General features: G+C 58.3%; 1 protein-coding gene across 1 annotated transcript; it reads left to right on the forward strand.

Moving 5' to 3' along the window:
* Positions 1-6: 6 nt before the first annotated feature.
* AQP5 (aquaporin 5) lies at positions 7-3676 on the forward strand. Its single transcript, XM_034646390.1, has 4 exons — positions 7-435; positions 1495-1659; positions 2063-2146; positions 2968-3676. The coding sequence occupies exons 1-4, from the start codon at positions 73-75 to the stop codon at positions 3151-3153; spliced, it is 798 nt and encodes a 265-aa protein (XP_034502281.1). The 5' UTR covers positions 7-72; the 3' UTR covers positions 3154-3676.
* The last annotated feature ends 7099 nt before the right edge of the window (positions 3677-10775 follow it).

A 10775-nucleotide genomic window follows, 5' to 3' on the forward strand; every position in this document is an offset into this window, starting at 1 on the left:
TCCCCGCCCCCCGCCGCCGCCCCGACGGGCGTCCCGCGCTGCGGCCGCCGCCGCCTGGCCGCCGCGGCCATCATGAAGAAGGAGGTGTGCTCCGTGGCCTTCCTCAAGGCCGTGTTTGCCGAGTTCCTGGCCACCCTCATCTTCGTCTTCTTCGGCCTCGGCTCGGCCCTCAAGTGGCCGTCGGCGCTGCCCAGCATCCTGCAGATCTCGCTGGCCTTCGGCCTGGCCATAGGCACCCTGGCCCAGGCCCTGGGGCCCGTGAGCGGCGGCCACATCAACCCCGCCATCACGCTGGCCCTCCTAGTGGGCAACCAGATCTCCCTGCTCCGGGCGGCCTTCTATGTGGTGGCCCAGCTGGTGGGCGCCATCGCAGGGGCGGGCATCCTCTATGGGCTGGCCCCGCTCAATGCCCGAGGCAATCTGGCCATCAACGCGGTGAGTGCCCCCAGGGCCGGGGTGGGGTAGGGACCTTGCAGTGGGCTCCTGACCAGGTCCCCGACCCCATTTCAAAGATGGGTGCCACAGAATGGGCCAGCGCCGTCAGGAAAGTCAGAAAGTTGAATCTCCAGGCTGGGGTGTGTCCGGTCTCAGCCTCCCCGCTTCATACCCACCTCCTCTGCTCGCTCCCCTCCTGCTGCTCTTCCTGGCCTCTCTCCTGGTGCCTACTGTCCCTCCCTTCTTGCCCGAAACGTCTGGCTTTCTCCTGTCTCAACCCTGAGTTTTGCCTTCCTCTTGGGACCTTCGCTGCTCCTGTCTGCTCCTCATTGGAGTGGTTTCATGGAACCACCAAAGACGGGTTGTAATCCTGGCTTTGGGTGACCCTTGCTCCTCTGGGTCTCATATTTCTCAGCCATTCCGTGGGGGTGGTCAGAACCCACCACAGCAAGTGGCAAGGGCATTACATTTGGAAACCATATGTGTGGACCTCATAATGCAGCCGCAGTGTGTAGGGTCTGTTGAGTATTGGTTCCTGCTCCTCGTTCCCTGCTCTCACCCCCTCCCACAGTCCCAGATTGAGTCCCCATGTCCCATGCAAACTGGGTTCATTAATCAAACACAGAGGAGGATTTTCTCGGCCATTGTCAAGCCGTGAGTCAGCCCCACCGGAGAGACGGGTTTGAGGTTGGCACTGGCAGCGGGTCAGACACGGGCGGGAGGCAGGCTGGGGGTGCAGTAAGCAAACTGGGCAGCTGCCCACAGGAGGGAGGGTAAATGCCAGCTTGTGGGGGTGGGAACTGGGCAGAACCGTTGACAGGACCTTGTCCAGGAAAAGCTCCCCTCACCCTCAGCTCCTTGGCCACAGGCCTGTGCTCCAAGCTTTGCACACACTGTCAAGTAGGTAGTCTTTTCAGCAAATGACCTTCCTGACCGTGCGCAAGGCTTGGCTTCCAGGTCCAGTGGCTCTAGGTGTCCTTGGAAGCCAAAAGCCCCATCCCCCAAGCCCCTGGCCTTGGAGCTAGAAGGCAGGCGTTCTAACCCACCCTCCCCTTGCAGCTCAACAACAACACAACACAGGGCCAGGCTATGGTAGTGGAGCTGATTCTGACCTTCCAGCTGGCCCTCTGCATCTTCTCCTCCACTGACTCCCGCCGCACCAGTCCTGTGGGCTCTCCGGCCCTGTCCATTGGCCTTTCCGTCACACTGGGCCACCTCGTGGGGGTGAGCAATGCTGCCACTTGGCTGGAGTTGCGGGGAGTCAGGGCAAATAATGGGGCCCCAGAGCAGCACCCTTCTGTACCAGGAAACCCAGCAGTGAAGGCCCGGAGTGGGGTTGCTGTACTCTCTCCCAGGCTGGATCCCCCCAAATCTCCTCTAGCCTGAGAGATCATGGCAATAAGTGGGAGTTGGGGTGAAAGGAGGAAATCAAGCCCAAGCACAGGACTTGAGAAGAAGGAAGGGTGCAGGGGGCCCAAGGAGGGAGAGGTCACCAGCCTAGGAACTGGGAGACTGGATTCAGAGACCTGGCTGAGCCCTGAACTTCTGGGTGACTCTGGAAAAGACCGGGCCCTTAGGAGTTGGACAAGCATGTTGCCCTCCTCACCACCTCCCTCCCTCTGTCCAGATCTACTTCACCGGCTGCTCCATGAACCCAGCCCGCTCCTTCGGCCCTGCAGTGGTTATGAATCGCTTCAGCTCTGCTCACTGGGTGAGTGTCAGCCCTACCCTGGCTCCCCGGCAATGAGGGCCTGGAAACCCAGCCAAGAGCCCCTGGACTATCTGGATGCTATGGGCCCAGAGCTTGGGGGTGGCCCCGGGAGGTGTGGCTGGAGATCGAAAGGGATATTGAAGGGGATGGGCCACAGCCAGAACAAGGACGAGGGTAGTTAAATGGCAGAGGACCCTGGTTTGGGGCTGGGGGGTGGGGGGACTACCTGTATCTGTACCTCTGAGGAAGGGAAGGAGATCTGTTCCTCTGTGTAGATCGCTGAGGATTCTGTGTCTGTCCGTCTGGGCTGGGACGGAGGTGGGGGGGTGCACTGCGTCTGTGGGTCTGTCCTCTCTGATGTTTTACTTCCCTGTTCCAGTTGACGGGGTTGAGAGTCTTCCTTCCTGTGGGCCTGTCCCTCTGGACAGTCTATCTGTCGCCTCCTTGTATTCTCTCTCTCCAGGGCCTGTTTCATTTCCTGTGTGGGAGGGAGAGTTCTGTTGTCTCTCCGAGAATCTACATGTCTGTTTCCTTCGAAGAGTCATTTGTCTCTCTTTAGGGTGAGGCTGGGTGGCCCTGTCCTTCTGGGGATCTGTCTCCTTTGAAGATCTGAGTGTCTGGAGGCCAAGTCCCCGTCATCGCGGAATAGGGTGTCAGTATATCTGTTCCTTGGGCAGGAGAAAGTCTCTCTGGAGGTCTGGAGGTCTGGAAGTCTGTATGTCCTCTTCCTCTGGTGGTCCATAGGTCTGTCCTCTGGAGGGGAAGCTGTTGGTCTCTGAGGTCCAAGACTCAGCCCCCTGACCCTGCCATGTCCCCGCCAGGTCTTCTGGGTCGGGCCCATCGTGGGGGCCATCCTGGCCGCCGTCCTCTATTTCTACCTGCTCTTCCCCAACTCCCTGAGCCTGAGCGAGCGCGTGGCCGTCATCAAGGGCACATATGAGCCTGAGGAGGACTGGGAAGAGCAACGAGAGGAGCGAAAGAAGACCATGGAGCTGACTGCCCGCTGACCAGTGTCAGGCAGGGGCCAGCCCCCCAGCCCCTGAACCACAGGGGCAAAAATATTATATATATAGGACAACAAACCTTCCTTCCCCTACAGCTGGGTCCTCTGGGCTAGGGAGGAGGGGCTGGCTCCCCCAGCTTCACAGTTAGGGAGGGGAGCAGGAACCCATGATGGGACGCTTGAGTGGGGACCAGGGGCTGGTGTCTGATGGGGAGGGGGTCTCTCTGGGACAGGGCAGCCTGCTGCCATGAGGTCAGACCTCAGAGACTGTGAAAGTAGCACCAAGCTCACAGGCTGCGCTGGGACCACGCTAGGAAGGGGTGGCCAGCAGTCTGTATGCCCCTACCTTCCCCCACCGCCCCCTCTTAAGAGCCAGAGGGGTCCCAGTCCCTAGGACAGCAGAGGCTGCCCCTCCCCGGATTGCCTTAGGAGGGAGACAGACTGGTTCATTAAATGCTACCTTATTTATTTCTGCTCGAGGATGCACGGGGTAGGGCTGCTGGTGTTTGGGGGCAGGGGCTTACCAATAAACCACTGACATTCATGTTCTGCCTCGTCTCTCCCCAGAGCCTCTCCTTGGGACACTCTGGCTGATCACCTCTGTCCCTCTGGACTGTTTCCTCTTTGTCATCCCCTATGTACTCCATGGTCTGCACAGTTCTCTGTGGAAAGACAGGGAAGCTGAGGCCAGGGGAGGCTTAGGGAGGCAGAGAGATGAGGTTGGGAAGAGAGAGGGAGGGAGAGAAGGAGATCGAAACATAGAAACAGAGCAAGAGGTCAGGAGGGGGTCGTGGGAGTAGAGGAGGGGTCCTCACTAAGCCGCCCTCCTGCTCGCCCCTCCCACCTCAGCTATGTCAAGTCTCTGCCACTTGAGGAGGGCCTGGCCCCAGTGCCAGGGTGTGCCAGGCAGGGTGGAGGAGAATTGAACCAGCTGGCAGCCCCTTGAGATGCCAAGGGGGTGACCAGCCAGATCTGTCATCAGGAAGGAAACACAGCCCTGGACTCCCCTCTCTGCACCTCATTCTTCCAAAAAGGGGCCATGTTGGGAGCCTGTGGTCAGAGGGAGAAACCCCCTGCCTCACCCCCCAACACACCCAGAAGCCACAGCCAGCCCCGCCTTTTTCTGGGTCTCCTCACTCCGGCCTCTGCCAGCCTCTGTTCCCACTGTCTTCCCCTCTGGGCCTGTGGCTCTGCTCTGCCCTTGTCCCCTTGTCACTGACACTGCTTAGGAAGCCGCCTGAAACTCTCTGAGCCTCCGTCTCTTAAGCTAATGAAACAAGGATAAAAAATGCTTCCCTCACAGGGTTGCTGTGGGATGATTTAAGGTTAGGGGAGTGAGGTACCTGGGACCAGTCTGCTCTCTGTAGGGAAAAAGGTGGAAGTCACACAGAAGAGCAGCTCAGGGCACAGCCCTGCCTCATAGTTAAGGAGTCTGGCTTGGAGTTCAAATCCTACTTTGCAACTTTGGGTAACATAGGTTCTCTGAGTTGTTTGGGTTTTTTGGTTGTTTCCGTTTTGGGGCGCTTTTTTTTTCAAGATGTTTTATTTATTTATTTGAGAGAGAGAGCCCCCACATGAGCATGGGCGGGGGGGAGGGCAGAGGGGGAAGCGGACTCCCCACCGAGCAGGGAGCCCTCATCTATAAAATGGACATGCTTGTACCCACCTCATGGGTTGTGGTGAGCACGAACTGAGACAGTGGATGGAAGGAAAACGCTTGTGCAAGCAGGGTCGGGCGCCTCAGAGTGAGCGCTCAATAAACTAGTGTGAAAAGAACACAGCACACACATCTGGGACCCCAGCCACACTCCAGTTCTGGGGCCTGCTCTCCTGTTTGAACCTGAGTTCCTGCTTCCCCGGAATGGGAACCTCTCCGGTGGTCTTACAGTTTTGCCTCCAAAGAGGAGGGGCCAGGACGGTCAGGAGACGGACTGAGAAGAGGTGGAAGAAACCGTAGACCCTGGCTGGCCAGCGTCCGTCCCAGGGAGGGTGGGTGAGGAGGGCCAGACTTCCCAGCCTAGTGTGGGGGAACCAACCGCCCCTGCCCTGCCCGCCCACTGACTTACAGTTAACACCAAATGGCAGTGTGCGTGCGTGTGCGTGTGTGTGTGTGTGTGAGAGAGAGAGAGAGAGAGAGAGAGAGAGAACCTCAGGGTCCCCTTAAAGGAAGATCCTCACCTGCCCCATCCACCCGGCCGCTACCCTCAAACCAGGCCGCAAATACCAGCTCCGACCAGCAGGGGGGGCCCTCGTCCACCGAATCCGCAGCTGCGGGGCTTCCTCTAACACAAATCCTGGGTCTGGGCCCTAGCCACATGGGGGTACGGGGAGTCTCTCAGGCTTGGGTCCCCTAGGCCACCAGGAAGCAGCTACTCCCAGTCCACTATCCGGGAGGGGGTGCAGAAGAGAGGGGATGCCTCTCCCTCTCGTCCCCACAGGACTCAGGTACAGGTACAGACATAAGTGGGAGGCTGGGCTCTCCGTCCAGCCCAGCAAGGTGCGTTCCTTTTTTTGATGGGTCGGAAGGGGAGCATAACGTGGTGAACGGTGGGCCTATGGGAGACAGACCCTCAGGGATGGGCGGGGCACCCAATTCGAGGAAGTTACAGGCCTGGCCTGGCCGGAGGGTGCGGGTCCCCATAGGGCTTTGGGCCTACAAGATGCGACGGCGGCTCGTTTGGCCAGCAGGGGGCGGTGTGTCCCTTGGTGTGTGAACTTCCAGGAGGGTCTGGAGCCCATGGAGGCCCGCGCACACGTGAACACGCACATGGCAGCCCTGCACATCTACACTGACCTTCAGTTGTACTCAAGGGGCTGTGTCTGCTGGGCATAGACTGCTCACTCTGTGTGTGTGTGTGTGTGTGTGTGTGTGTGTGTGTGTGTGTGTGAAGAGCCACACCAACCCTGACCTGTTCTCTCACAGGGCCACAGGGCTGCTGGGGACCAGACCTAGGAACCTGGCTCGGTGTGTTCTCAGAGAGGTATATGTGTGTGTCACACCCAAGTACACACGTGCTCAGTCACCCCTGAGCCTCTGCTCCACGGGGAAATGGAACCCGGGAAAAGCCTTGATTCTCCTATGGGAGGTTTCCTACTCCTCCCCCTCCCCCTCTGCCCAGGGGCTGCTGGTTTTCACCAGGTAGGAAGGTGGACATGGGGACACGATGGGGAGATGGGGGTAAAGGCAGAAAACAGCTGCAGGGTTGGCCGTCTAAGGGGATGGGAGGAGAGGCTCAGGGGTGGGTTAGCTCTGGAAGACCCTCCGGGGCCTCAGCTTCCTCTGTCAGGTGTGATCGGGGCTTCCACAGTCTGGGAGGGTTGGTGAGATGATGTGAGGGAAGATACCTTGATTCTTTTATTTTTTTTTTAAGATTTTATTTATTTATTTATTTGACAGAGAGAGAGACAGCCAGCAAGAGAGGGAACACAAGCAGGGGGGAGTGGGAGAGGAAGAAGCAGGCTCCCAGTGGAGGAGCCTGATGTGGGGCTCGATCCCAGAACGCCAGGATCACACCCTGAGCCAAAGGCAGTTGCCTAACGACTGAGCCACCCTGGTGCCCCTGAATCCTTCCCTTTCTGATGTGCTTCCATTCTCCCTCCTCTTCTTTCCCAGGACCTCCCTCCTTTCCCTCCCTTTTGCTCCCCCTCTGTTCCCCAAGCTGAGAAGACCTCAGTCAGAGCCCACATGGCCCCTTGTGCACACACAGCTACACCCCCCACTCCCCGACGGAGATAGCCCCACAGCAGCTAGACAGGCCTCTAGGAGGTTAAAAGCCCACGGCCACCTGACAGGCAGCTGTAGGCAGCCAGGAGTGGGGCCTTGGCAAAAGGCCTCTGAGCATGAGGGACCCCAGAGCTTAGCAATAGAGCCCAGGACTGACGGGGGAGGGGGTGCTGCCTGGAGCAAAGCCCTGGCCAATGCCCACCTGGCCTCAGGGGGTAAACGACCTTGTCCTGGACCAGACAGCTTCCCAGGAGGCTCTGCTCTAGGCCAGCTGGAGACAAGGGTTGCTGCTGCACTTGATTCTCTTGGCTTCCAGGGCCCAGAGCAGGAACCTCAGGAGCTGTCATAGCAACCAGGACCCTTCCCACCCCAACCCAGCCCTCACACTTGTCGCCCTGGAGGGGTGAAGGAGGGCAATCCTAACAACCAAAATTTTCTTGGCTCAGAGACACTGTCCTAGGTATCAACACATTTACCCCAATGACACATGGGGAAACGGGAATTATCTCCATTTATAAGTGGGGAAACTGAGCTCACAGAAGTTGCCCACTGGTTAGGGGTGCAGTATGCATGGCAATGTGCAAATGCTTTGCCTTATCAAAGGCCCTCGACAGCTAGGCACTAGTGCTGTTGGGTGCTTGGCATACAGGAGCACCTCACCGAGCCTAGGTAGGGTGTAGGGAAGCCCTCTGCGGCCCCGTCTGCAGGAAGGGAAGGAGAGAGATGCCCTGAGGTTCCCTGGGACAGCCCCTAGATACCCCACCGTGCCAGGGAGGAGTGTCACCCCACACTGCTCCCCACGGCCACATTCCTTCATTCCTCGAGCATTTCTTGAAAGCCTCTTTGATACCAGGCAAGCACGGGAGTCTGCACCGGAACAGGGGAGGCACTGAGAGGTCAAAGCCAGAAGTCGCCACTGGCTGGAGAGGAGAATCAGGGCAGCCTTCACAGAGGAACTGGACCTGAGCAAAGTCTTGAAAGAGAGACAAAGAGGAAAGGCGTAACAAACCCATGGTCTCTCCACTACTCGGGGATTACCCAGGCCCCGTTGTCAAGTAGTGGCCAGGAGGGGAGAAGTGAAAACCCCAGATGAGACTGGGACCGGCCCAGAGAGGATCCCAGTCGCTCAAAGGGAGCCAGGAGCACAAGGAAAAGCCCCTGACAGGACACAGGAGAAGGGCCAGAGGGAAGCTGGTGAGGGCATGGAGCAGCTGCGGGTGAGTTTGTGGCTGGGGAAGAAGGATGGGAAGAAGTCTTACCCTCTAGTTTCTCTTTCCAGGTAGGACAGGGGTCAAGCTGAGCTGTGGAAGAAAGCTGGAGTAAGGCACGTGGAGAGCATGGGCAAGGTTGGAAGTTGGCCTTAGGAGAATGGGGAGAGAGAGAGAGCCGACTGAGGACGATGTAAGGATTGCTGAGCAGAGCTGTGACCCCCGCTGAAGCCAGAGGCCATGGACTCGTCATGGCAGCTGTCTGCACGGCTGGGCGAGTTTCTCCAGCAGCGCTCAGCAGTGCAGATCCGGATGGGGGCGGGGGGCTGTGGAGGAGACTGGAACGGAGAGATGCACAGGCTGGGGTAGAGAAAACGGGGAGCCGGGACAGTGGGGGCACTGACGCCAGATGATCGGGCTGGGGAGGGGAGGGTGAGGCCAGGAAGGCTGGAAGAACGGAAAGGGAATGGGGGAGGGTGGGGGGACAGAGCCTGTAAGCAGCGCTGGCTTAGTCCACTAGAAGATTTCAGAGGGCTCAGTCCCAGGTGGGGTAGGTACAAGGAAGAAGAGCTGGCTGGTAGTAAGTAGATATGAAAGCCACCTGCCTCCTGGAGGTCCAGAAGCTTTTATTCATTCTTTCTTTCATTGATAAATATTTATCGAGCGCAGGACGCCTGGGTGTCTCAGTCAGTTAAGCGTCTGCCTTTGGCTCAGGTCGTGATCCCGGGATCCTGGGATCCAGCCCAAGGTGGGCCCCTGTGCCGCAGGGAGCCTGCTTCTCCCTCTGCCCCTACCCCTGCTTGTGCTCTCTCTGTCAAATAAATAAATAAAATCTTTAAAAAATATATTTATCGAGCACCAACTATGGCCAATCCCTGTGCGAGACACTAGATGTAGGGATGAGCGAAATTTGGTTCCTGCCCCCCGAGGGGCTCACTGCCCCATTAAGGAGGCACATTAACACCGTGACAGCTCTTGCGGTGACTGAAGTGTACCGAAGTGCCTGGGTGTGCTGGGAGCACACGGAGGGTCACCACCCAGACAAGGAGACCGGACACTGAAGCTGAGCCTTCGGGATGAGTTAGGAGTTACCCAAGCAAAGACGTGGGAAGGGCTGTGCAAGGAGAAGACTGGGCATCCTCCAAGGAGCAACCAGCATGGCGTGTTCCAGAACCACTGGCCATTTGGTGAGGCCACAGGGTAAAGCAAGGAGTGCGGACAGGTGAGGTGGGAGGAGCAAGATCCTGGAAGGCCTTGGAAGGGATTTTAGCAAGGGGGCAGCAGGATCAGATTTGCATTTTAGAAAGATCACTCAGGCTGCAGTGCGGATAATTGATTGGAGCTGAGTGAGGAAGCCGACAGAGAGAATGGTTCAAGGCCGCAGGGCAGCAGGGGTGGCAAGAAGAGGGCACAGTCAAGAAATATTTAGGATTCCAAATCAGCAGGACTCCATGCCTTTCTTGGTTGGGGGCAGGAGGGAGAGAACTTTCTTGAGGATGCTTCCCAGGTGCCACCAACTGAGCTGGAGAAAACAGGAAGAGTAATTTGGGGGGTGGGGGGGGCCGCAGAGAGATGAGGATCTCATTTGGAGACAGGTCACATTTGAGGAGCCTAAAGACACAGGAGCTGTGGCAGGGGTGGGGGGGTCAGGGCACCCCGATGTGGTGAAGGGTAAGGACTTATTTCAACAGCTCCACAGATCCTTCTTATGGAGGGAACACCTTTGTTTGACGGAATATCTTGATAGGCTGCTGGGGTTTGAAGGGCAGAGCCTAGGGCCTGGGTGACCTTAGGGCCAGCATTGCCACAAAAATGGCTCAGCTGCCCTGTGTGTGGACTTGAGAGAGACTGTTCAGGCCCCTGAGAAGGAGGCAAGCAGGAAGTGGAGGGGAGAGGGGGTGAGAGGGAGGGGGCGGGCAAGGGAGACAGGACGGGGCAAGGACAAGCCAGTGGAAATTCCCAGCTCGCAGGGGAAATTCTCCACTGCCGTGTGTTAGCTGATCAGCTGTGGAATAAGGCCCTCCTCCCTCTGTGCCCCCTGCGCCCACACGGACCTCGGTCCTTAGTAAAGTTGACTCTGTTCACATCTGCTTTCTGTGAGTAGAGATTGAGGTGGGAATGGAGGAAAGAGCTTCCTTTCACATCCGGGTTTATGGGGCATAGAACAGTGTGAGCCCATTTGGAGGCAGAGCCCGCAGGCAGAGGGGGTCAGAACAGAAGCCCCTGGGAAGACACAGGACCCTGGGAAGCAGGCCTTGGACTGGGGGACCTGATGTGCTTGCTGCATCTAAGCGGACACGGGGATGTGAGCACCCTGGAATCCCATGTCCAGCACTCCTGCACCTGCCACCCTCAGGCCTGGCCTCTGCCTGCAGTGGCATTAGGCCTGTCCGGCTCGGGAACCCGGAGGTTCCAGCTCAGCGCCTAGGGGCTGCCCCCCCCCACCAAGCTGCGAGGCAAGCTCAGGGCGGAGCGAGCAGGGAGCACCACTCCTCATACCGGCCTCACGCCTCCCGCCCACCCAGACACACACAGTCTTGTCAGGCTGCTCCCTGCCAGTCTGACCAGCAGGTCCTCGGGTCAGCAGTGAAGGAGCAGGCCAGAGACAAGAGAGCAGAGGAGATAGCCGAGATCGGAGGCCAGAGAAACAGAGTTCCCAGGAGAAATAGAGGCCGCCGCCAAGGCAGCAGGACC

This window comes from Ailuropoda melanoleuca, chromosome 16 (genome assembly GCF_002007445.2).
Source record: "Ailuropoda melanoleuca isolate Jingjing chromosome 16, ASM200744v2, whole genome shotgun sequence".
NCBI lineage: Eukaryota > Metazoa > Chordata > Mammalia > Carnivora > Ursidae > Ailuropoda > Ailuropoda melanoleuca.

What these genes read in the sequence shown, in the direction of transcription:
- AQP5 (XM_034646390.1), top strand. Translation starts at nt 73, where the DNA reads ATGAAGAAGGAGGTGTGCTCCGTGGCCTTCCTCAAGGCCGTGTTTGCC. An exon ending in GCAATCTGGCCATCAACGCG is followed by an intron (nt 436 to 1,494) that starts GTGAGTGCCCCC and finishes CTCCCCTTGCAG; the next exon opens with CTCAACAACAACACAACACA. An exon ending in CACTGGGCCACCTCGTGGGG is followed by an intron (nt 1,660 to 2,062) that starts GTGAGCAATGCT and finishes CCCTCTGTCCAG; the next exon opens with ATCTACTTCACCGGCTGCTC.